The 26,609-nt window shown below is 41.0% G+C and overlaps 1 protein-coding gene across 7 annotated transcripts in view; it reads right to left on the minus strand.

Moving 5' to 3' along the window:
• Window positions 1-26,609, minus strand: part of MTCL1 (microtubule crosslinking factor 1) — a 190,955-nt gene that overhangs the window by 135,223 nt on the left and 29,123 nt on the right. For all 7 annotated transcript variants that reach the window (XM_056521591.1, XM_056521587.1, XM_056521590.1 and 4 more), the window contains exons 2-3: window positions 7,299-7,523; window positions 2,696-2,854 (exon numbers count right to left, since the gene is read on the minus strand). In XM_056521591.1, coding sequence (XP_056377566.1) covers window positions 2,696-2,854; window positions 7,299-7,523 — 384 coding nt within the window. The remainder of the gene's footprint in view (window positions 1-2,695; window positions 2,855-7,298; window positions 7,524-26,609) is intronic.

Genomic DNA, 26,609 nt, shown 5'->3' on the forward strand with positions numbered 1-26,609 from the left:
GCATTATTTTGTGCTTTGTATGTTTTTTTAAAAGCAGTTTTTGTAGCATTTTCCCAAAATAGTACATTTTATTATATGCATCTTTTGGTTACAAAAACCACAGGCCTGGTAAAAAAATGCTATACCTAGAGAACGCAGCAGTTTTGAACTGCCACTGTCTAGAAAGATGCAGGAAAAGGCGAGGAACCTCGCCGCAAAGAAAAAAATCATTGTAGGTACAGTCATGGCCGTAAATGTTGGCACCCCTGAAATCTTTCTAGAAAATGAAGTATTTCTCACAGAAAAGGATTGCAGTAACACATGTGTTGCTATACACATGTTCATTCCCTTTGTGTGTAAGGGAGGAAAAAAAGCTATTTGGACATAATGTTACACCAAACTCCAAAAATGGGCTGGACAAAACCATTAGCACCCTTTCAAAATTGTGGATAAATAAGATTGTGTCTGGCATGTGATGCTCCTTCAAACTAAGTAACAGGTGTGGGCAATATAAAAATCACACATGAAAACAGATAAAATGTAGATAAGTTCATTAGTCTTTGTATTGTGTGTCTGTGTGTGCAGGGGAGAAGAGAACTGTCTGAGGACTTGAGAACCAAAATTATGGAAAAATATCAACAATCTCAAGGTTACAAGTCCATCTCCAGAGATTTAGATTTGCCTTTGTCCACAGTGAGCAACATTATCAAGAAGTTTGCAACCCATGGCACTGTAGCTAATCTCCCAAGGCGTGGATGGAAGAGAAAAATTGATGAACGGTGTCAATGCAGGATAGTCTGGATGGTGGATAAGCAGCCCCAAACAAGTTCCAAAAAATATTCAAGCTGTCCTGCAGGCTCAGGGAGCATCAGTGTCAGTGCGAACTATCAGTCGACATTTAAATGAAATGAAACACTATGGCAGGAGACCCAGGAGGACAGTGCTGACACAGAGACATAAAAACGGATGACTACATTTTGCCAAAATGAACTTGAGTAAGCCAAAATCCCTCTGGGAAAACGTCTTGTGGACAGATGAGACCAAAATAGAGCTTTTTGGTAAGGCACATCATTCTACTGTTTATCAAAAATGGAATTAGGCCCACAAAGAAAAGAACACAGTACCTACAGGGAAATATGGTGGAGGTTCAATGATGTTTTGGGGTTGTTTTGCTGCCTCTGGCACTGGGTGCCTTGAATGTGTGCCAGGCATCATGAAATCTGAGGATTAATAACAGATTTCGGGTTGCACTGTACAGCCCAGTGACAGAATGCTTGGTTTGCATCTGAGATCTTGGGTCTTCCAGCAGGACAATGACCCCAAACATACGTCAAAAAGCACCCAGAAATGGATGGCAACAAAGCACTGGAGAGTTCTGAAGTGGCAGCAATGAGTCCAGATCTAAATCCCATTGAACACATGTAGAGAGATCTTAAATTGCTGTTGCTCTTCCAATAAGGCTGGGTCCACACTACGTTTTGTCCCATACGGGAGCGCATACGGCAGGAGGGAGCTAAAACCTCGCGCTCCCGTATGTGACCGTATGCGCTCCCGTATGCCATTCACTTCAATGAGCCGACCGGAGTGAAACGTTCGGTCCGGTCGGCTCATTTTTGCGCCGTATGCGCTTTTACAACCGGACCTAAAACCGTGGTCAACCACGGTTTTAGGTCCGGTTGTAAAAGCGCATACGGCGCAAAAATGAGCCGACCGGACCGAACGTTTCACTCCGGTCGGCTCATTGAAGTGAATGGCATACGGGAGCGCATACGGTCACATACGGGAGCGCGAGGTTTTAGCTCCCTCCTGCCGTATGCGCTCCCGTATGGGACAAAACGTAGTGTGGACCCAGCCTTAGAGAGACCTGGAGCAGTTTGCAAAGGATGAGTGGTCCAACATTCCAGCTGAGAGGTGTAAGAAGCTTATTGATGCTTATAGGAAGTGACTGATTTCAGTAATTTTTTCCAAAGGGCGTGCAACCAAATATTAAGTTAGGGGTGGCAATAATTTTGTCCAGACCATTTTTGGAGTTTAGTGTGACATTATGCCCAACTAGATTTTTTTCCTCCCTTTTTTGGTTTAGGTCCAATACACACAAAGGGAATAAACATGTGTATAGCAAAACATGTGTTACTGCAATCCTTTTCTGTGAGAAGTTCTTCATTTTCTTGAAAAATTTCACGGGTGCCAACATTTACGGCTATGACTGTATAGCATTTTATATTTCCATACTCACTATTAGCTAACATTTGGCAACCTTGTTCATTCCCCCTTCCTAAAAGAGCCATGCGTTTTTCTGATGTTTTTTTTTTCTTCTAGAAAAATGTCATGTGTGATTACACCCTAAGGCCAGGTTTCCATGCAGTTTTTTTCTGAGGTTTTTTGGAAAACTGCCACTGCAGTTCTTGAGCCAAAGCCAGAAGTGTGTTCAACAGGAATGGGGACTATATAGGAAGGATTTATACTTCTCCTTCCTGCTGGATCCACTTCTGACTTTGGCTTAAAAACTGAAGTAAAAAAAAACAAAAAAAAAAAAACGTCAAGAAAAAGCCTGTGTGGAAACCTAGCCTTTCTTTTATGTTTCAGGAGGCCTCTTTAATACATTTTTTCAGTTAGAGTTTATTAACATTTATCTACAATCACCGTGGAATAATTTTGAGTACAATCACTGTCTAGGACATGGAAGCGCACCTTGCTACTGCACAGAAGCTCTCACCTCTTTTGCTCTTTCCAGCTCATTGTGTAATGCCTGCTTGGTCACCTCCATTTCAATGATTTGCTGACGCAATAATTCATTTTCATCTTCCGCTTTAATTCTCTTCTCTTCCACATTTTCCAGCTCATGGTGCAATCTGACAGATACATCTTTGGCTACCTGTTAATAAATATACAGAGATGATTAAAAGGACTGAAGCCACAGCACATTCAGTCATCTTTGGTCCTTAGTGAACTATACACCACAATGGGAGATAAACTGGTCTTGGTGATGGGATATAGAAAATAACATTTTACCATTAAAAAAAACAAACACATAGCTATATGAAGATTCACACTTGGCACATATACGTGTCCTAATTCACATCTGTGTGTTTTCTGTGAGAAGTATTCCCTTGCAAGCAGCGCATATATACTATATAAACAAAAATATTGGTACACCTACACATTGCACCTACAGAAGCTTTTAAGATATCCAATTCCAAGTTCATAGACACTAAAGGTGTATTCTGAGTATTGTTTTCTAAAAATGTAGTCAACCCAGTGGGAAACATAAAAAAACCCTATAGATGGACCATCATGGGTATTGCCTGCTGGGTGCTGTTATATAGCTTATAGCAAGTGCAACATATGGGCCCTCATTTACTATTGCAAACCCGACATGTTTTGTCAGGTTGTGCGCCAGATTCTGTCGCATTGCGCCAGAAATTCTGTATGTGCCAGATTGTGCACCAGAATTTGCGCCAGAATTGAAAAAACCCCGATTAACTCTCCATTTTTCTAAGAAAACCCCAAAAGGGGCGTGGCTGCCAGGGAAAGGTGGTGTGGTCTCCAAAAAGGGGCGTGTTGCCGACATTTTCACAAATAAAATGTGGTGGATTTGAGCTGAGGAAAACCCTACAGGTCAGAGCATGTGTAAAAAACCAAAGTGTAGGGAAAGTGGAAAATGTAGGGAAACCTTAGTAAATACCGTGGAAAATAAATTGTAGGGAATTAAAACCCACAAAGAAACCTACACTCCACTCTTAGTAAATGAGGGCCAGTGTGTGTTCTGCACTTGACCATCATGGCCAGCATTAATATTTCAGTAATAGCAGATGAGCTAGCAGATGAGCTAGCCTTCCCACATGAATCAATGAGCCTTAGGTGCCCATGACCACACCACTGGTTTATCAATTGTCCTTCATTGGACCACTTTTGGTGAATACTAACTGCTACATAACAGGAACATGGCTACCATTTTGGAGTTGCTTTGACCCACTTATTTTCCATCACAATTTGGCCATTGTCCAAGTCACTCTGATGCACATTTATTATTCTGGCTACCAACACATCAACTTCAAGAATGTACTGTTCAATTGCTGCCTAGGTTTGGATTCACATATGTCTGGTGATCCAAGCACTCTCTTGGATGGGAGTGTTGGATGTCACAAGCTGGGTGTTTTGCATTAGACGTCCCATCTGTTGCACAAAGGCTGAGATGGAGCTCAGGGCCAGACTATGGACCGTAGGGCATATTTGAAACCTGGTTTGGATTTACTGCATTTTTTGATCTGGTGCCTGCACACCTGATAGAAAATATGCTGGATGAATGGGAACAGGGCCTAATATATCCCACCCTTGATAGACGCCATTGTAACAAGATAACCTTCACTTCACCTTTAAAGGGCTGTTAGGAATTACTTATAAACACACACTGCAGCCTTGTAGGGATACAGAATACTCAAATACGCTTTGGAAATGAGGCCTTAACATTTCCCCCTTATCCTGTTGTCCAGAAAAATATTAATATTACAGAGCCAGATAATACAAAGCCAGATTAAAAGCCTCTTTTGCTGGAGACAGGTTCTCTTTACATCCCTGCTTGTTCCGGGCTTTAGGGTGGTCTTTCTGAATGACTGACAACCTTCCCTGAGTAGAGCCACCCTCTGGACCCATAAAGCATGTATACAGTCTTCTACTGAATAATTGTCAACATAACCATATATCAGATGCCTCCTCTCTACAACATTCTACCTACAAATAGAACACAACGTTCAGCATACCTGTAATATAGTACACACTATATTCTGCCAATATATGGGATTCTGGGACCTTCCTCGCCCACAGGTATGAGTTATTAGGCTATCATTGTATCCTCCATTCTGTCATGTACATTGTAAGTGGTTTTATATGTCTGTTTTTTCCTGTGTGTTCAATTGAATAAAATGTGATATATTTTGCTATATTTGATGGTGGGCATTAGATCATAATTGTCAGCTTTACTCTCGTAGAACAGCATGTTACACATAACAAGTTCCCTTTAAGGGTACGTTCATATATACAGGATCCTGCGCAGAATTGATGCGCAGGATTTGTAACTGCAGATTAGAATCTGTGCTCAGTCATTTAGTTTACATTGAAATCTGCAGCAGAAAATCCTGCGCATCAAATCTGCGTATGTGTGAACGTACCCTAAAGGGGTATTCCGGCTTTATACATCTTATCCCTATCCAAAGGATAGAGGATAAAATGTTTGATCGCAGGGGACCCGCCGCTTGGGAGCCCTGTGATCCTGGTGCAGCCCCTGGCATTCTGTGCCGGGCACTGCCTCCGGGGCGGTGGCGTCACAGCCACGCCCCCTAGTGACATCACACCACGCCCCCTCCATTTATGACATCACTAGGGGCGTGGCCGTGACATCACCGCCTCGGAGGCAGTGCCCGGCACAGAATTCCAGGGGCTGCACCAGATGATAGGGGTGCTGCAGGAGAGACCGCGGGGGTCCCCAGCGGCAGGACCCCTGCTATCATACATCTTATCCCCTATCCTTTGGATAGTGGATAAGATGTATAAAGCCAGAATACCCCTTTAAGTCTTGTGACACTTGAATATCCATGAAACTATTACACTTAATTACTAAAAAATCAGTAGAGCGCTAAATGTTTCTCTTAGCAATAAAATATCTAATAGATCCATTAAATCATCCACATAATAAAGCTCTTTTGCTTGGTAGAGGCCTTGGCACTACAGTCCAGTTCTAATAAGCTCCAATGCTATTCAATATGCTGCCATAGCTGTCATTTCCCAGTTCCTAGGAAGTCTTTTTATAGCTGACAGGAGGCACTCCAGTGTTTATATGCTCCGAAAGTAATGAAGCATCCAATACATGATCCTTACAGCGTCCGGCCTAAGCCAGAACTGAAGGCTTTGTTTAGCTGTGAGAATTCATCCTCTGACATTTTTAATTAATAGGAAAGCAAGTGGCAGAAATGAAAGGGGAATTCAGTAGAAAATATCCTGATGGGCCTCTCAATAGTCAGCATGACCTGGCCACCACATTCCAATTAGGGTCAATTTGTTTTCATGTCCCCTCTGCCTTAATATATATATATATATATATATATATATATATATTTATAATATATATATATTTATAATATATATCATATAAATATTAAATACATATATAAATATATATATATATATAAATAAATTAAATATATATAATATATATACCGTATTTTTCGCCCAATAGGACGCACCGTCATATAAGACGCACCCAATTTTAAAGGTGCAAAATCTAGAAAAAAAAGATTTTGCACCCAACAGTGATCTTCAACCTGCGGACCTCCAGATGTTTCAAAACTACAACTCCCAGCATGCCCGGACAGCCGTTGGCTGTCCGGGCATGCTGGGAGTTGTAGTTTTGCAACATCTGGAGGTCCGCAGGTTGAAGACCACTGGTATAGGAGGTAATACTCATGTGTCCCCGCCGCTCCGGACCCGTCACCGCTGCCCTGGATGTCGCTCCATCGCTGTCGCCGCTCCGGACGTCTTCTTCCCCAGGATCCACGCTCTCTGTCGCCGTCATCACGTCGCTATGCACGCCGCTCCTATTGGATGACGGGACGGCGTGCGCGACGACGTGATGACGTCGAAGGAGAGCGCCGGCCATGCAGGGGATCCCGTCACGGAGCAGACACCGAGGAGGCAAGTAAGGTCCCTCCCGGTGTCCTGTAAGCTGTTCGGGATTTCACCGCGGCGGTCCCGAACAGCCCGACTGAGCAGCCGGGTTACTGTCACTTTCGCTTCAGACGCGGCGGTCAGCTTTGATCGCCGCGTCTGAAGGGTTAATACAGGGCAACACTGCGATCGGTGATGTCTGTATTAGCCGCGGGTCCCGGCTGTTGATGGCCACAGGGACCGCCGCGATAGGTGTGTATTCGCCGTATAAGACGCACCAACTTTTCCCCCCAGTTTTGGGGAAGAAAAAGTGCGTCTTATACGGCGAAAAATACGGTATATATATTTTTATTTACCATTGAGGTTTTTTTTACCGTAAAATTTTCTTGCACAAAATTATTTTCCTACAAAAAAAAAAAATCCAAATTTTCCATTTGTATAAAGAAAGGTTTTCTTTCTAGGAAAGCTACTTACGTAAGAAGCAATTGCAAGAAAAGAGGATTGTACTCAGTTTTCGCGGAAATGAGAATAACTAGAATAATACTGGATTAAATTTCCTGACTTTTATTAATGCACAATACATTACAGTTGTCAAAGGCTGGAATAGCCATCCTGAATATTCTGCTGCAGAATAAATAATGGATAAATATTTCTCTTACCTTTAAGTCTTGCTCCAGACTTCTGATGAGCTCTCCATCCACTTGGCCTGTCTGTGCAACTTTTAAGCTTTTTTGCTCTGCTTTCCTGAGGCGGTATTGCAAGATACGGCAGTTCTTATTGGCTCGGTCAAGCTCCCTTCGGAGCTCCTGCAACTGGTAAACATCTTCCTCTAGATAGCTGTCACGCATCTCCTCCATTTCAGCTCGCAGCTCATCCAGCTCATCCTGTGGAAAATCACATCGGGAGTTATGTTAAAAGAATTAGAGTCTACGCACTGAAGACAAAGTCTGGAGAATGTGAGATAACAAATACGAATGGAGCTTTAGATACAATTGTACTGATGAGTACAGGTGGCATTTCATATTCTGAGATGGTCACTGTTGTTTTTAACAACTTCACTCTGTTTGATGTCAATGTGATTCCTCAATATTAGTACATTTATTCATTTACCAAAATGATTCCTTACCCCAGTAAAACTGCTCTAAAATTTTAACCACTAGATGATTTTGTGCAGGTCACATTTTTTTGGAAATTTCTCTCTTCACATACACCAAAAAGCTAAGCTAAGTCTGGGCTGGTTTAGTTTTAGAGACTTTTCAGTGGCTTTGCGCCTTTTTTGCGCCTTTTCACAAAAAGGCGCAGTCTATAAAACCCTTCCATACCATGTGTATTGCCAAAATCAGTGGATTGCAACTCAAAATCAGCAGAAATGTGTAAACAAAAAGGGGCAAATAAACCATGCTTGCGTCTTTTTTGAGCCTTTTGTAGACACAAAAAACAGTCTAAAGACCATGATAAATGTCCGCCAATGTAATTTTCAATGTAAAAAACAAAACAACAACTCCTGCTACATGTGTCTCTATTATGCTGCAAGGCCAGAGGAGTTAGGAGAATGGCACAATGATAATATTTACAGTCATGTTGATGGTAACTGAGTAAGAATATAACGTTTCACATGTATCGCCTAAGATAGAACTCTGTCTCAGAGAACCACTCATTCCATTACCAGCCTGCTGCCTTTGGGATATGAACACTCTATTATTAGGTTTGCACTGGATTTTAGGCAGGAAGGAGGTACCGTATGCCAAGGCTAACTCAAAGTAGGCAAGGTTTCCAACACAGCGTCTCTCCTCTGTATTTACACAGACACTGTATCCCAAGAACAAAACAAAATAAAGACACGGACAGATATAATTGGAATAGCAGTAACACATGTATTGTAAAGTATTTGTGTGTTAGGCTATGAAGAGACACTCATTTGCTCACAGTTTTTCTCAACCTGAAAAAATGAAACTAAATACCTGCTCCCTCTTTTTTCTCCTGTATGATGTGTGTATTATTAGGTGTTTTTATGTTGTTTTTTTCTTATTACATGTCATGTGATTCTTCCAGGATTTTTATTGAAGAATCAGTGGGAAAATCGCCAGAAAAAACGCCCAGATACAAGTACACCTGCGTTTTTTTAAAGTTCTTAAAAAAAGAAACAACAAAAAAGCAACAACAAAAAAATCATAGCCAGAGTGTACAGCAATTTAAAAAAAGACTGCCACAAAATTTTTAAAATTTCACTAAAAAGGAAAAAAAAAATAATAAATAAATACACCATGTAGGTGTTTTATATATATTTCTACTGACTCCTAGTTGACATCTGGCCACAACATTTTTGGCCCCAAAAAAATGCCACGTGGCGACTATGGCATTTTTCTGGGCATTTCTGGACAAAAAATGCAGTGTCTGTTTCCAGCCTTAAAGGGGTATTCCAGGAAAAAACTTTTTATATATATATCAACTGGCTCCAGAAAATTAAACAGATTTGTAAATTACTTCTTTTAAAAAAATCTTAATCCTTTCAGTACTTATGAGCTTCTGAAGTTAAGGTTGTTCTTTTCTGTCTAAGTGCTCTCTGATGACACGTGTCTCGGGAAACGCCCAGTTTAGAAGAGGTTTGCTATGGGGATTTGCTTCTAAACTGGGCATTTCCCAAGACAGGTGTCATCAGAGACAGAAAAAGAACAACCTTAACTTCAGAAGCTCATAAGTACGGAAAGGATTAAGATTTTTTAATAGAAGTAATTTACAAAACTTTCTGGAGCCAGTTGATATATAAAAAACGTTTTCTTCCTGGATAACCCCTTTAAAGGCATAAAACTGTTTATAACTCTCCTCTTGCTTTTTGTCCATGTGTATCTCTGTGGGTATGTTTACACACTATGGATCTGCTGCAGATTTTCTACAACTGATCTACAATGTGTAAACACACCCCAAGGCTATGTTCTCACAATGGAATTTCCATGCGAGATTCTGCTGTGCCGTTCACATAGCAGAATTCTCACGCTGGAAACATCTGGTGCGGAAATTCAAATACCAGTCTCTGGACTCTGCACGGAAATGCATTGCCATCTATGAGACGGCGCATTTCAGAGCGGTCCTAGCGTCGGCATGTTCTGCAGGTGCTCAGCTATCAGGGGTATGTCCGCACTGACATTTTCTGTGTGGACATTTCCCAGTGAGAACAAAGCCTTATAGTAGAGGTTGAATATTAAAATATACTCCAACCTGAATTATGCTTAATGTAAGCTTATAAATCTAAGCATGACCGTACAGAAAATTGGGACTCCAAGCATCAATGGTTGCCTTGTTTTTATAAAACAAAAACAATTAAAAAAGCAAGATTTAAGGGGGATTCCAGAATGTTTCTTGTCTGCCTTTGAGCCCATGATGCCAAGTTATCATACTGTGTAATATGCTTCTATTACTTCCCTGCACCACTTCGGTCCATTTTCATGCATGTGCTGTAGTGCAAGTTTTTATTATTTTACAGTTGTCTATAACATTTCTCAGCATTCTATGCGGCCAAAGACAATGTCCCAGATTTATCAATCTACCTGAAACCGAAACTGTATGATTTTACCCATAACAACCAATCACAGCTCAGTTTTCATATGTCAATGTGCTCTGGTAAAATGAAAGCTGAACTGTGATTGGTTGTTATGGACAAACCCAGACAGTTTAAGGTATTGGTAATGCTTTATGGCATTTGGGCCAATATGTCATGAGTCACATGGTTTCCAGGGTGTGTGGCTATGCTGCATTAGGTGGATGGATAGCAGGGTAGAAGGGATCTACTGAAGTAATAATATCCACCCACCCATGACAGCATAGCCATGCCCATTGGAAACCATGTGACTTATGACATATTGTCAGAGGCAATAGTAAAATGAAAAGACTTACACTACAGCACTTCCGGGTGTGGGTCCTGTGTATAAAAACGGGACAAGGTGGCACACAGGTAAAAGAAGCATATTACACAGTATTATAATTTGGCATTATGGGCTCAAAGGCTGAAAAAAAACTCTTGGAATACTCCTTTAAAGATACAACATATATTTTTACACAGGAGGTGTTTAAAGGGGTATTCCAGGATTTTTTTTTTATTTGACTATGCTACAGGGGCTGTAAAGTTAGTGTAGTTCATAATATAGTGTCTGTACCTGTGTGTGACGGTTTTCTCACAATTCTTATGTGATTTTCACCCCAATATTTATTTTTAACAGCATACAAAATGACTGTTGTCTCAGATTTTTCCCATCTTGCAATGCGGCTGAGACCTGACTCACCAGTCAGCTGATGACAGGGAGCCTGTCTGCTTCAGTGGGTGGAGAGATCACTTGGTGGGAGAGAGATCAATCTGCAACTAATGCTACAGCTGTAGCCACCCTGACTGAAAACCACAGGTCTTTTGAAAGGATGCAGCTCATTTATGTTTCAATGGGTGGGGTGGCTGATGTGTGGGAGGGAGGAAAATTGAATTATGGGATTTGTAGTCCAAAAAAGAAAAATCTAACAGAAAATACCAGTTCACAAAAAATAGCCACAGTATTATGGTAATCTCACAACATAGCCATTTAGCCCCAAGACAAGCACAGATCCTTCCTAAGCATGTCCATTACTGTCTGCCAGGTACGTACTAAAATCACATTATGGTGGATAACACCCTTTAAGAGATTACAAATATGCATTAGACTTCAGAAGGCCTGGAGCAAATTGAAAGGTTGAACCTGGTGTAAAGGCTGTTATACTTTGGTCCAGCCATTTTCTAGACATTACCCCTTTACTTGTATGCAAATGAAGTCTTGTGCACAGTGATGTCTTGTGCGCAGAGCCGGCTTGTCGAGCTTTCCTGCTTTTATCCTGTTTGCTCACCCAGCTTCATCATATTCATATTTCTTCCCACTTACGTCCTAGTGAGAGTGAAAAATTATGAATATGCAGAAGATGGACTGGCCACTTTTTTTTACCTCATTAACATCTCCCTGGAGGGCCTGCCCTTGTATCCTGCCCCGCTGCCGAGCTGTGAGCCTTCCATGCCCCAGCTTTTGTACTCTGGCCTTGGCGGTCCGCTCTGTGCCCTCCTAACTGGGACTCTTTCAGGGCCTCGAAGGCCCCAGCGTGGAGAAACAGAGGTAAAAGGCTTGTGGGGGTAAGAGTGATCCTGTGGCGAATCAGCACATTAATAGATGTGGAGGTAGGTGAAGGTGTTTTTTTTTTTTTATTTAAAGAGGAGGGGACACTTACACAGTCATGGCACCCCTGAAATTTTGCTAGAAAATGAAGTATTTCTCACAGAAAAGGATTGCAGTAACACATGTTTTACTATACACATATTTATTCCCTTTGTGTGTATTGAAACTAAACCAAAAAAGGGAGGAAAAAAAGCAAATTGGACATAATGTCACACCAAACTCCAAAAATGGTCTGGCACTCTTTCAAAATTGTGGAAAAATAAGATTGTTTCAAGCATGTGATGCTCCTTTAAACTCACCTTGGGCAAATAACAAGTGTGGACAATATAAAAATCACACCTGAAAGCAGATAAAAAGGAGAGAAGTCCACTTAGTCTTTGTATTGTGTGTTTGTTTGTGCCACACTAAACATGTACAACAGAAAGAGGAGAAGAGGACTGTCTGAGGATTTGAGAACCCAAATTCTGGAAAAATAGCAACAATCTCAAGGTTACAAGTCCATGTCCAGAGATCTAGATTTGTCTTTGCCCACAGTGCGCAACATTATTAAAAAGTTTGCAACCCATGGCACTGTAGCTAATCTCCCTGCGCGTGGACTGAATAGAAAAATTGATGAAAGGTGTCAACGCAGGATAGTCCGGATGGTGGATAAGCAGCCCCAAACAAGTTCCAAAGATATTCAAGCTGTCCTGCAGGGAGCATCAGTGTCAGCGCAAACTATCCGTCGACATTTAAATGAAATGAAACGCTATGGCAGGAGACCCAGGAGGACCCCAGTGCTGACACAGAGACATAAAAAAGTAAGACTACATTTTGCCAAAAATGAACTTGAGTAAGCCAAAATCCTTCTGGGAAAACATCTTGTGGACAGATGAGACCAAGATAGAGCTTTTTGGTAAAGCACATCATTCTACTGTTTACCGAAAACTGAATGAGGTCTACAAATAAAAGAACACAGTACCTACAGTGAAATATGGTTGAGGTACAATGATGAGACCTGGAGCAGTTTGCAAAGGAAGAGTGGCCCAACATTCCGGCTGAGAGGTGTAAGAAGCTTATTGATGGTTATAGGAAGCAACTGATTTCAGAATTTTTTCCAAAGGGTTTGCAACCAAATATTAAGTTATGGGTGCCAACAATTTTGTCCAGACCATTTTTGGAGTTTGGTGTGACATTATGTCCAATTTGCTTTTTTTCCTCCCTTTTTTGGTTTAGTTCCAATACACACAAAGGGAATAAACATGTGTATAGCAAAACATGTGTTACTGTAATCCTTTTCTGTGAGAAATACTTCATTTTCTAGAAAAAATTCAGGGGTGCCAACATTTACGGCTATGACTGTAAATAAAAAAAATTAATGAAAAAAAAACACATTACACTTCTATTTAATCTGATACAAAATGCCCCTCTTTGTTTTAATGTATTTCCACACTATGAGAGTTGAGGGAAGCTGACGTGCGGAAAGTGTGCTTGTACAATATGTGATGCTGCCTGAATGAATATTTGGGCTGTGTTATTGTGTTATACAGGCTTTATTCAGGTACTGTCTATTCAGGGGAAGAGCATGAAAAAGGATAAAGGATTACACATGCACATCATACTGCCAGATAATTTCTATAGCTTATATTTCTATTAAGGGTGCGTTCCCACAGGGCGTATACGCAGCGTATTTTACGCTGCGCAAAATGTATGGCAGCAGCAGGAAATACGCTGCGTATCCCTTGCTCACTATACACACAGGGCTTTCTGGCGGCAGCCCCATGTGTGTAGTGAGTTTTGGAGGCGGAGCCGCGCGTCACAGACACGCCGGCACACAGCCCCGCCTCCAAAACTCACTACACACATAGGGCTGCCGCTGGGAGTTGAAGTTTTGCAACATCTGGAGGGCCACAGTTTGAGACTACTGCTCAGGAGTATTGTGATTTCTTGGCTATGGCTATGGCGTTTTTCAGCTACTTGGCGGTTTTCCAAAATCGTAGCATGTTGAGCGACTGGCGATTTTTTAGTCAAAATCGTGGTATTTTTCTCCCATAGAAGTCTATGGGAGTAGAAAAAACGCCAAGAAAAACAATATGTGGGTTTTACCTTTGGGGTTTTTGCAGGCTGTCTTTATTCTTTTTCAAAAGAGAACAGGGTGCGCGCCCCTGGATGGAACCTGATGGATAAGATAGAGCCCAATCAAAAGGCACTCACCTATGCGAGTTGTGTGAATGGAGGCACAACACTCAATGCGCTTGACCCGGAATCCTGTAATCGCGGCTGCTTCGGCTCCCAGCGTCCAGGCGCAAATATAGATAAAAGGAGATCCAAGAAAGGGAGATGAATCGCGCTGCCACAAGAAGTATATATGGGTAAATTTATTGCACACAAAGGATCCACGCAAGGCGTTTCAAAGCCGTTCCGGCTTTTCCGTCAGGCGTGGTTACACATTCCACAAAATTCAGTGCACCTTCACATCAGTATCAACTTCACTTAAGGCGACACCTTCACATCAGTATCAACGTCACTTAAGGCGACACCTTCACATCAGTATCAACGTCACTTAAGGCGACACCTTCACATCAGTATCAACGTCACTTAAGGCGGCACCTTTACATATCTGATATATAATTGTGTCGCCTTAAGTGAAGTTGATACTGATGTGAAGGTGTCGCCTTAAGTGAAGTTGATACTGATGTGAAGGTGCACTGAATTTTGTGGAATGTGTAACCACGCCTGACGGGAAAGCCGGAACGGCTTTGAAACGCCTTGCGTAGATCCTTTGTGTGCAATAAATTTACTCATATATACTTCTTGTGGCAGCGCGATTCATCTCCCTTTCTTGGATCTCCTTTTATCTTTATTCTTTTTTGGACTTTAGCGATCCAAAAAAGTGATGGAGATACCTTTTTTAATAAAATTTCGTAGGATACCATTAAAAAAAAAAAAGATACAGTAGTGAAGGAAAAAATTGTATCTAACAAAATGTATATTTTTTATAACATAATTTTTATAAATTTTTAAAACAGGGATCAATTTATGTGGGCAGGCGGGGACCTAAAAATGTAGCCGACAATAATAAAAATGTAGTGTGTGTGTGTTTTTCCCTTTTTTCTTTATTTTTAACATTTTTTTTAGGTAGTACTACTACTCCAAGCATGGAATACACTGTTCCATGATGGGAGTAGTAGTACTTGTACTAATAGATTGCCGGTTGCGATCCTTCTGTATAATATATAGATGCCGCTGGGCGCTCTTCTATGGTCCCCCGCACTGCCGTATATATACACATATTCATATTTCCCGCAGAGAGCTGTGATTGGCCAGATGGTTCCAGCCAATCACAACTCCCTGTGGGAAATATGAATATGTGTATATATACGTCAGTGCAGGGGACCATAGAAGAGCGGCCAGCTGCATCTATACATTATACAGGAGGATCACAGCGGGTGTCAGGAGTGACATCCACTGTGATCTTTCCTTAACTGCAGGCACTACTACTCCCGACATGGTGCACACTTTGCTCCATGCTGGGAGCTGTAGTACCTGCATTAATAGACAGATCGCAACAGGTGTCAGAAGTTACACTCGCTGTGATCTGTCTATTAATGCAGGTACTACAGCTCTCAGCATGGAGAAGAGTGTGCTCCATGTTGGGAGTAGTAGTACTTCCTAAAAAATTAAAAAAATGTAGAAAAAAAGTGAAACACACACACTATATTAACAATTAATAAAAATGTTGTTATAAAATATATACATTTCGTTAAATAATTTTTTTTTTTTTTGGTACCCAACAAATTTTGGGTACCAAAATAAACTGCCAAGGTGCAATTTCCACACAAATAAAAAATGCCAGAAAAAATGAAAAAAGCAGGACAAAAAAACAAGTAGAAACTTAGCCTTAATGTTTGATTTTAAGAAGGTAAAGAACAATCTATCTTGGATCCATCAGAAATATAAATATGCACCAAAATTAGCTCTGAGAAATCTCCAAATCTTACTTGGGGTGGAAATTTCTGGGTGGGTCTTCTAGTCTGAGTCTATGTGGTTAGCAATGACAGTGCCTGCATGGATTATTGTCTTTGTCTGTTTCTCTGGTATAAATGTTCCTTTTCTAATAACAAGTGGGGGTGGGAGAGTGACATCAACCTAGGCAAACATTCATTTCCAGTACTTGTTCAAAGTTATCATTCAAATAGTCTTCTCAATGAATATTTACTGTCTGGAGAATGAGGATGGCTGATCTCAGACTGCAAACAATAGGGTAGTGCAGGTAAAACGTAATGGGAACAAACATTAGGAAGCTTCAGCTCAAGCGCGTCCATTGTCAGAAAACAGCTGTATACATGGTAGAGCAACAACAGGTTTTAAAGGGACAACCATCTATTTTTTATCATATTAACCAGCTATATGTAACAATAAATACATTCTGTAAGTCCATTCATACACGTCTTCTTTGCTAATATTATTTTATATTTGCATTTATTTTTGTATGAGTTTTATCTACTTACCAATCTCATTTGGGCTAAGTTTCCACTTGGGTTTTTTCTGGCAGTTTTTGGAATACTGCCACTACAGTTTTTGGGCCAAAGCCAGAAGTGTATTCAAAAGGAATGGGAAATAAAATGGAAGGACTTACACTTCTCCTCCCTTATAGATCCACTTCTGACTCAAAAACTGCAGTGGCAGATATCCAAAAACTGCCAGAAAAAAAAAAGAAGTCTTAGCAGTGGAAACTTAGCCTAGTGCAAGTGTGTGAGTGTATATGTATGTATGGATAAGACTGCATGTATAAGGCTACATGTATATACTTGTGAGTGTGCATGTATGTGTGTCTGAGTGTGCATGTATAAGGCTACATATATATACATGTGAGTGTGCATGTGTACATGTATGTGTGTCTGAGTGAGTATGCATAAGGCTACATGTTTATACATGTGAGTGTGCATGTGTACATGTATGTGTGTCTTAGTGTGCATGTATAAGGCTACATATATATACAAGTGAGTGTGCATGTGTACATGTATGTGTGTCTGAGTGTGCATGTATAAGGCTACATATATATACAAGTGAGTGTGCATGTGTACATGTATGTGTGTCTGAGTGTGCATGTATAAGGCTACATATATATACAAGTGAGTGTGCATGTGTACATGTATGTGTGTCTGAGTGTGCATGTATAAGGCTACATATATATACAAGTGAGTGTGCATGTGTACATGTATGTGTGTCTGAGTGTGCATGTATAAGGCTACATGTTTATACATGTGAGTGTGCATGTGTACATGTATGTGTGTCTGAGTGTGCATGTATAAGGCTACATGTTTATACATGTGAGTGTGCATGTGTACATGTATGTGTGTCTGAGTGAGCATGCATAAGGCTACATGTTTATACTTGTGAGTGTGCATGTGTACATGTATGTGTGTCTGAGTGAGCATGCATAAGGCTACATGTTTATACTTGTGAGTGTGCAATCTCTGCTATGCTGGTGAGTGACGCCTTTCTTCTCTGTGGATCTTGCATTGGATTACTGTTTACCAAGCACCAACTGGAGCAGCCTGGTTCCTGCTACAAATTCAGCTAAGTTTCACTTTTATTTTGCTTTATATGCGGTGCCAGACTATTGCTAGCTCCTGGAGTGAGAGTGTACATGCATACGTGCATATGTAGATGTTTTAATGAGTGTGTACATGTGCAAGTGTGTACTGGTTGTGTGTAAGCGTGTGTACGCGAAGTGTGTACTGGTTGTGTGTAAGCGTGTGTACGCAAAGTGTGTACTGGTTGTTTGTATGTGTGTGTACGCGAAGTGTGTACTGGTTGTTTGTAAGCGTGTGTACGCAAAGTGTGTACTGGTTGTTTGTAAGCGTGTGTACGCGAAGTGTGTACTGGTTGTGTGTAAGCGTGTGTACGCGAAGTGTGTACTGGTTGTTTGTAAGCGTGTGTACGCGAAGTGTGTACTGGTTGTTTGTAAGTGTGTGTACGCGAAGTGTGTACTGGTTGTTTGTAAGTGTGTGTACGCGAAGTGTGTACTGGTTGTGTGTAAGTGTGTGTACGCGAAGTGTGTACTGGTTGTGTGTAAGTGTGTGTACGCGAAGTGTGTACTGGTTGTTTGTAAGTGTGTGTACGCGAAGTGTGTACTGGTTGTTTGTAAGTGTGTGTACGCGAAGTGTGTACTGGTTGTTTGTAAGTGTGTGTACGCGAAGTGTGTACTGGTTGTGTGTAAGTGTGTGTACGCGAAGTGTGTACTGGTTGTGTGTAAGCGTGTGTACGCGAAGTGTGTACTGGTTGTTTGTAAGTGTGTGTATGCGAAGTGTGTACTAGTTGTGTGTAAGTGTGTGTATGCGAAGTGTGTACTGGTTGTTTGTAAGTGTGTGTACGCGAAGTGTGTACTAGTTGTGTGTAAGCGTGTGTACGCGAAGTGTGTACTGGTTGTTTGTAAGCGTGTGTACGCGAAGTGTGTACTGGTTGTGTGTAAGCGTGTGTACGCGAATTGTGTACTGGTTGTGTGTAAGCGTGTGTACGTGAAGTGTGTACTGGTTGTGTGTAAGTGTGTGTGTACGTGAAGTGTGTACTGGTTGTGTGTAAGCGTGTGTACGTGAAGTGTGTACTGGTAGTGTGTAAGTGTGTACGCGAAGTGTGTACTGGTTGTGTGTAAGCGTGTGTACGCGAAGTGTGTACTGGTTGTTTGTAAGTGTGTGTACTCGAAGTGTGTACTGGTTGTGTGTAAGCGTGTGTACGCGAAGTGTGTACTGGTTGTGTGTAAGTGTGTGTACGCGAAGTGTGTACTAGTTGTGTGTAAGCGTGTGTACGCGAAGTGTGTACTGGTTGTTTGTAAGCGTGTGTACGCGAAGTGTGTACTGGTTGTGTGTAAGCGTGTGTACGCGAATTGTGTACTGGTTGTTCGTAAGTGTGTGTACGCGAAGTGTGTACTGGTTGTGTGTAAGCGTGTGTACGTGAAGTGTGTACTGGTTGTGTGTAAGCGTGTGTACGTGAAGTGTGTACTGGTTGTGTGTAAGTGTGTCTACGCAAAGTGTGTACTGGTTGTGTGTAAGCGTGTGTACGCGAAGTGTGTACTGGTTGTAAGTGTGTGTACTCAAAGTGTGTACTGGTTGTGTGTAAGCATGTGCACGAGAAGTGTGTACTGGTTGTGTGTAAGTGTGTGTACACGAAGTGTGTACTGGTTGTGTGTAAGCGTGTGTACGTGTGTGAGTGTGTGTCCATATGGGCATGTGGATTTGTATGTATAGTGACCATGTGTATGCATGACTGTATATTTTGGGTGTAAGCATATTTGTATATATTAAGAGTGCATATGTACATGTGTTTGAGTTAGATTTATATTTGTACTTGTTGCTAAGCCCCTGTTCATATCCAATCCCAACCCTGGTCACACTGACCACCTTGTAGACAACATTATCTCCTCACAGCAGCAGTAAAGTGACAATAGTTTCCCCTGATATTCACAGTTACAAGCCTGACTGCTGGATGCTTAAGTAATACAAGATTTACTATTTCATTTTTTATTGCATAGTAATTCGTGGGGGAAAAAGCTGCTAAAATGAATTGTTTTCATGAATACTAAGTAAAAAATTCCCTTATCTGACAGAAGTGCCCCTTTAAAACAAGTGTCAGCAGATGAACCATCAGGTGCAGGTAGAAAACAGATGGGGGATCACAGATGGGCTCTTAGAATACGAAATGGACCATAAGAAAAGCTCTGTAGCAGAAAGGAAGGAGATTGCAGTTTATTGTACTCTTACATTGGGCTAAGGCTAAGTTTCTACTTGGTTTTTTGTCCTGCATTTTTTGGTTTGAAAAAAACGCCTGACAAAACGCCAGTGCAATTTCCTGCATCTGGCGTTTTTTCATTTGTGTGGAAATTGCATTTTTGGCCCGTTTGGCGGCTTTTTTTTTGGTACCCAAAATTTGCTGGGTACCAAAAAAAAAAAAAAAAGGATGCAGTAGTGATGGAAAAAAATGTATTTAACTTTATAAATTTTTTAGAACGAACTTTTAATTAATTTTTAATAAAGTGTGTTTCACTTTTTTTTCTCTCTTTTTGACATTTTATAGGTAGTCCTACTACTCCCAGCATGGAATACACTGTTCTATGATGGGAGTAGTAGTACCTTACTAATAGCCGTATCGCCCGATGCAATAGTCCATAATATAGCAGAGATGCGGAGCAGCTCTATACAGCGCTCACATCTCTGCTCTGTACTCCGGCCAGTGATGTGAATAGAACATCACTCATTCATATTTTCCGCCCAGAGTGGGGATTGACCAAATGGTTGCAGCCAATCACAGCTCTCAGAGGGAAATTTGAATGAGTGATGTTCTATTCACATCACTGGCCGGAGTATAGTGCAGAGATGCGAGCGCTGTATAGAGCTGCTCCACATCTCTGCAATAGAAAAGACGATCTCAGCGGATGTCAGGAGTGATACCCACTGTGATCTGTCCTTAAAGGGGTACTCCGGTGAAAACCTTTTTTCTTTTAAATGAACTGGTGGCAGAAAGTTAAACATATTTGTAAATTACTTCTATTAAAAAATCTTAATACTTCCAGTACTTATTAGCTGCTGAATGCTACAGAGGAAATTCCTTTCTTTTTGGAACACTGATGACATCACGAGCACAGTGCTCTCTTCTGACATCTCTGTCCATTTTAGCAACCATGCATAGCAGATGTATACTAAGGGCAGCATGGTGGCTCAGTGGATAGCACTGCTGCCTTGCAGTGCTGAGGACTTGGGTTCAAATCCCACTAAGGACAACAATAATTGAAGCATTATTATAATAACGTCAGCAGAGAGAACTGTGCTCGTGATGTCATCAGAGAGCATTCCAAAAAGAAAAGAATTCCCTCTGTAGTATTCAGCAGCTAATAAGTACAGGAAGGATTAAGATTTTTTAATAGAAGTAATTTTCAAATATATTTAACTTTCTGCCACCAGTTGATTTAAAAGAAAAAAGGTTTTCACCGGAGTACCCCTTTAACTGCCGGTACTACTACTCCCATCATGTGGCACACTCTGTTCCATGTTGGGAGCTGTAGTACCTCCAGTTAAGGAAAGATCAAAGTGGATGTCACTCCTGACACCCGCTGTGATCCTCTTGTATAATGTATAGATGCGGCTGGACGCTCTTCTATGGTCCCCTGCAATGATGTATATATACACCTATTCATATTTCCTGGAACCATCTGGCCAATCACAGCTCTCTGCGTGAAATATGAATAGGTGTATATATACAGCAGTGCAGGGGACCATAGAAGAGCGGCCAGCCGCATCTATAAATTATTCAGAAGGATCGCAACGGACTCGGGTGATCTGTCAATTAGTACAGGTACTACTACTCCCATTATGGAACAGTGTGTGTTCCATGCTGGGAGTAGTAGTACCACCTAAAAAATAAAGAATAAAAAGTGAAAAACACACACACACAATACATTTTTATTATTGTCGGTTATATTTTAAGTGCCCTGCCCGCCCACATAAATTGATCCCTGTTTAAAAATGTATAAAAATTTTGTTATAAAAAAGATAAAATTTTTTCCATAACTACTGTATCTTTTTGATTATTATTTTTTTAATGGTACCCTACGAAATTTTATTAAAAATGGTATCTCCATCACTTTTTTGGATTGCTAAAGTCAAAATAGAATAAAAACCACCTGAAAAACGCAAAAGTTAAAACCCACATGGTGTTTTTCTTGGTGCTTTTTTTTACTCCCACAGACTTCTATGGGAGAAAAATGCCAAGATTTCAGGGAAAAAATCGTCAGTAGCTTAACATGCTGCGATTTTGCAAAACCACCAAGGAGCTGAAAAACACCAAAAAAGAGTGAAAAAACAGCAAAAGGATAAAAAAAAATGCCAAACTAAAAAAATGCCAAACTGAAAAACGCTGCGGCCAGCTAACATCTGGCTGCCATGCGGCAGAGTTGGCTTTTAAAAAAAAAAAAAAACAAGTAGAGACTTAGCCTTAACAAGCTCATCTGACAACTGTTTAGGCATATATCAGTAAGTTCTTATAGTAAGGATGACCAGAGGCTGTGCAGATAAGGTTATGTTCACACTGTGCATGAGCCTCCCGTTAGAAGAACACTACCAATAGGCTCCTATTGTTAAAGAATATATGTCACGTGGTTAATATATACAGTATATATTTTTTTCACACTAAAACAGAATGCCAATGAATATCAGCATGGTATAACCCAACATTTTGGTATATGCCAGGTGAGCAGGGTCTATACATTTGGCCTATGCAGGATGCAGATTCACGGGTATAAATAAGTATCTAACAAAGATTTACAAATACCTATTATAACTAACAATAAAATTACCAGCCTAATATAAAGTGGTGTACTCATGTTTTGGTAGGTGGTACGTGCCAAGTACTATCCACATGAATGCCAGAATTTAAGGTTTCCTCGCAGCACATTGCATCATACTGTCCCCACTTTTTACTAAATAACATCCAGGTGCCATCTCATTCACAGGAAAGCAACTCCCATACACCCAGCCATCCACATGGTGTAACAGACGGACCTAAGCTCATAATTCATGAATAAAGCTGGCGGGATGAAAACTAATGGCGCTACTATTTATCTGATCTATGTTACCAGAGGCACAGAAGAATGATCTTCCAAGGAGTGCTTCTTTAAAGGCCAGGCTTATATATCACATATTTGTTTCAAAACTTCTTTTGTGGAATCTGTACAGCCATTCTGCAACAATGTACAGTTCAATACAGACAAACTACATTTTAGTTATCAAGAACTGCACCTAGTTAACTCTGAGCAGAGCGCAGGCATCAACAGGCTTTTGCATCCTAGGGGGCATGAATAGTTTTGCTGGCCGAGGGGGGGAATATTGAGGAGGCAGAGGAGCGTGGTGAGCCGGCTCCTCACCTCCATTGCGCAGAGCTGAGTAATAGAACTCAAAGTATGAAGACGGAGAACTCCTGCAATACTTCATTAATTCACTTAAGTGACCCCTCGTTGAAATGTGCTGTTCCCCTGCACTATAACCCAGTATATTGGGTTTAGTGCATGTGAACAGCCTGTCTGTTTCGCTTTAACATGTTTGCAAAATATAGGAAGCTGTTATTACTACTCAGAAGGGATTCAGGGACTGCGTAGTATTACTATACATAGAAGATTTACATATAGATGTTGCCGGCGTCAACATGTATATCATCTGTATACCCCCTACACAGTATATCTGCACTTTGGGTAGAGCTGTGTAGTACTGTATAAATACAAAAGAATCAACCACTTCCCTCGTGCAGGGTCTCAGCCCCTAAAGCAAAGGGTCTGCTTCTGGTAAGGGAAATCAGACATACTGTATACTAGTATGCTTTTCTTACTTTTAAATGCTCTTATTTATTTATGGCAGGAACAAGACCAGATTACATTGAAAATAATTTAATGGATACTGAGGAGTCTGGGGTATATTTTTGGGAATAAATGTTTAAAAAAAAAAAGAAAAAAGGGAAGGGGCTTCAGCTAGAGAATGCTCAGTGCCGACATGGAAAGGTTGCACTGCACATGCTCCAGTTACGGTCTACAGCTTGACTGCACTGAGGTCACAAATGACATCCTGTACAGTCAAGCTGACAGGACGGGGGGGGGGGGGGGGGGGGGGGTCATCGAAAGAAGAAGAAGAATTGTGGCCGGCAAGGGACATGTGACCAGATCTTCAATTAAGATAAAGAAGTTATTTACATGGGACTGGCAGGGGTCAATGTAGGTGAATAAAACTTGGTAATTATTTTTACAGCACCCCCCTCCCCCCCCCCAAAAAAAAATGGTCATATGATCGGATGACCCCTTTAATATAGATCCTTCCAAAAATTGGGCAATTTCTGTTTTGTATTTTGACATTCCAACCTAAAAAAATAGTAAAAGAGTTTCCATACATTAAATAGTATAATTAACGGTACCATTAAAACATCTTGAGTTATGCCATCTCAGAGTTATTAGCTATCCACAGGACAGAGAAGTAGCTGATCGATGGAGGTACAGCACTTGGCATTTGATTCTGGAGTCCCAAAGAAAGGGAATAGAGCAGTGCCTGAACATATCTGCTGCTTCTACCTTTTCTCAGGAGACTGGGACCTCCGTTTCAATTATTACTAGCTGAGTACCCGGCATTGCCTGTTTTTTCCTTTCTAATCCTTATTAGGGGAGAAAATCAAAAAAGCAGGAAGCTTTTGACTTCATATCCCATCCTCATATATTGTTGTCATATCACGTCCTCATTTCTCGACTTCATATCCCGTCCTCATATCCGTCTTCGTATCCCATCCTCATATCCTGACCTCATATTCCGTCCTCATAAGCCATTCTCATGTCCCAATCTCATGTCCTGACCTCATATCTCAACCTCATATCCCGTCTTCATATCCCGTCCTCATATCCCGTCCTCATATTCCGTCCTCATTTCTTGTCCTCATATCGAGTCGTCATATCCCGACCTCATGCACTATTTCTACCGTTACTATCGCCCGTCTCAAAATAACGGCCATTATTAATAACGGGTGATAACGGGTTAAAACGGCTATTGGAAAAATCCCATAGACTATAATGGAATTTTCTAACGGCCGTTTAATGGCCGATTTCCAGGGTTTTTATAATGGAGGTATTTTTATAGAGTGAAAGCAGCCTAAGTAATATGTGTACCAGGTATTATTGAAATATCTCCAGCTGTACGGAAGTTATGCCGGAACATACATTCCCCGTAGATTTGCATGGGACTTTAAACAAAAACCCCGACCACCATAAATGTGGGTAGTTAAGGGTTAAATTAACTATCCTATATTTTAAGTGGACATGTGACCAAGTATTATTGAAATATCTTCAGCCGTTTAGAAGTTATGCAGTAACATATTTTCCCATAGACTTGTATGGGACTTTAAACAAAAACCCCACAAATGGGGGTGAGTAAGGGTTAAAATCCCCTATCTTATGTTTGTTGTTGACATATAAGTAAGGCTGGGTTCACATCACGTTTTCCCCATACGGGAGCGCATACGGCAGGGGGAGCTAAAACCTCGCGCTCCCGTATGTAATTCATTTCAATGAGCCGGCCAGAGTGAAACGTTCGGTCCGGTCGGCTCATTTTTGCGCCGTATGCGCCTTTTCCCCGGACCTAAAACTGTGGTCAACCACGGTTTCAGGTCCGGTTGTAAAAGTGCATACGGCGCAAAAATGAGCCGACTGGACCGAACGTTTCACTCTGGCCGGCTCATTGAAATGAATTACATATGGGAGCGCATACGAAGACATGCAGGAGCGCAAGGTTTTAGCTCTCCCCTGCCGTATGCGCTCCCGTATGGGAGAAAACATAGTGAGAACCCAGCCTGATATTTGTGCCAAGTTTCATGTTAATATCTTTAACCGTTTGGACGTGATGCTGGAACATACACACATACACAGACATACACACATACACATAATACACACACACAAACACCAGAGGAAAAGTTGCTTAGTTGCCCATAGCAACCAATCAGATGTCTTCTTTCATTTTGCAGAGGCCTTGTTAAAAATGAAACAAGCAATCTGATTGGTTGCTATGGGCAACTCAGCAACTTTTACTCTGGACACGTTTTGATAAATCTCCCCCATTGAGTTTTATATATATAGATTGGGGATCCGAGTGGTCAGACCCCCACCAATCAGCTAGTTATCACCTATCCTGTGGATCGGTTATTACCCTGAATCTTGAGATAACTGCTTTAATAAATCTGATGCAGCTAAACATATATAACATTTGCCTTTCATAAACATAAAATCTAAAATTTTACATGGCCAGTGTTTCGGACAAGAAGTCCTGAGAACTAAAGAACTGGCACCAGAGAACTAAACAGTGGGTAACCATATTCTGTATTTGTAGAAGTGGTCGATTTTCTAATCTGCGCTGGCAAAATAAAACCTGGACTAAGAATTGTTGCAGTGATCATCCATGAATGATTTCTCTGAGACAGTCTCCATGCATAAGGCCTCAAGTAGCAATAAAAGGTCTCCCATAAAAGTGTATGGGGCATCTACTGTTTCGCTGTATTTGGAGGTAGACAAAAAAAAAAATACAAAAATAGTTCTGACATTTTCCATCTGATGTTTATACAGGTATTTAACCCTAGAAGCATTATTTCCAGGAAGTAATATTTCCATAGATAATGGCACCCATTGCAGCACACCTATCCTCTAATCTCATTCTGTTCTCACATTATACTACAAAAAGCATCGCTAAAAGTTGCATTGCGTTACAGACATGCACAATGTACACAGAGACAAAGGAGTGATCCATGGTAATGAGGCTCGGCAGGAGGTGTGTAATTAGAAGACAATGACCTGTAATATCCTTTGTTACACCATCTGGTAGGGCCCGAATGATGTCACTGGATTTACTACAGAGTAATAAGGTTAATGCCGTCAGTATCAGTCACAGCTCAGGAACCCCAAATAATAGATGCCAATGACAAGTGTTATTCCATTTTCAGACAGACTGAAAGCATTTACATATATCTATTCCATTTGTCACATGTGCTTCCAGGGAGTCAGACTGTATTCTTATATCTAGGACATTACACAATCAGCCAGTCATCCTGTAGGGGCAGAGAATCAAGCCTATAGAATTAGGGCATATGTCTTCTATGTTCGCTCCATTTTCCTGAACATACATGTTCATCTTGCAAGACTAAAAAGGACAGTAAACCATGATTTTCAGTCCTTCAAAATGAATTATAACCAAGAATATGGGCTTAAACAGGACCAATGTTAAGGCATTGTGTCAA

This window comes from Hyla sarda, chromosome 5, assembly GCF_029499605.1.
Source record: "Hyla sarda isolate aHylSar1 chromosome 5, aHylSar1.hap1, whole genome shotgun sequence".
In the NCBI taxonomy this organism is placed as follows: domain Eukaryota; kingdom Metazoa; phylum Chordata; class Amphibia; order Anura; family Hylidae; genus Hyla; species Hyla sarda.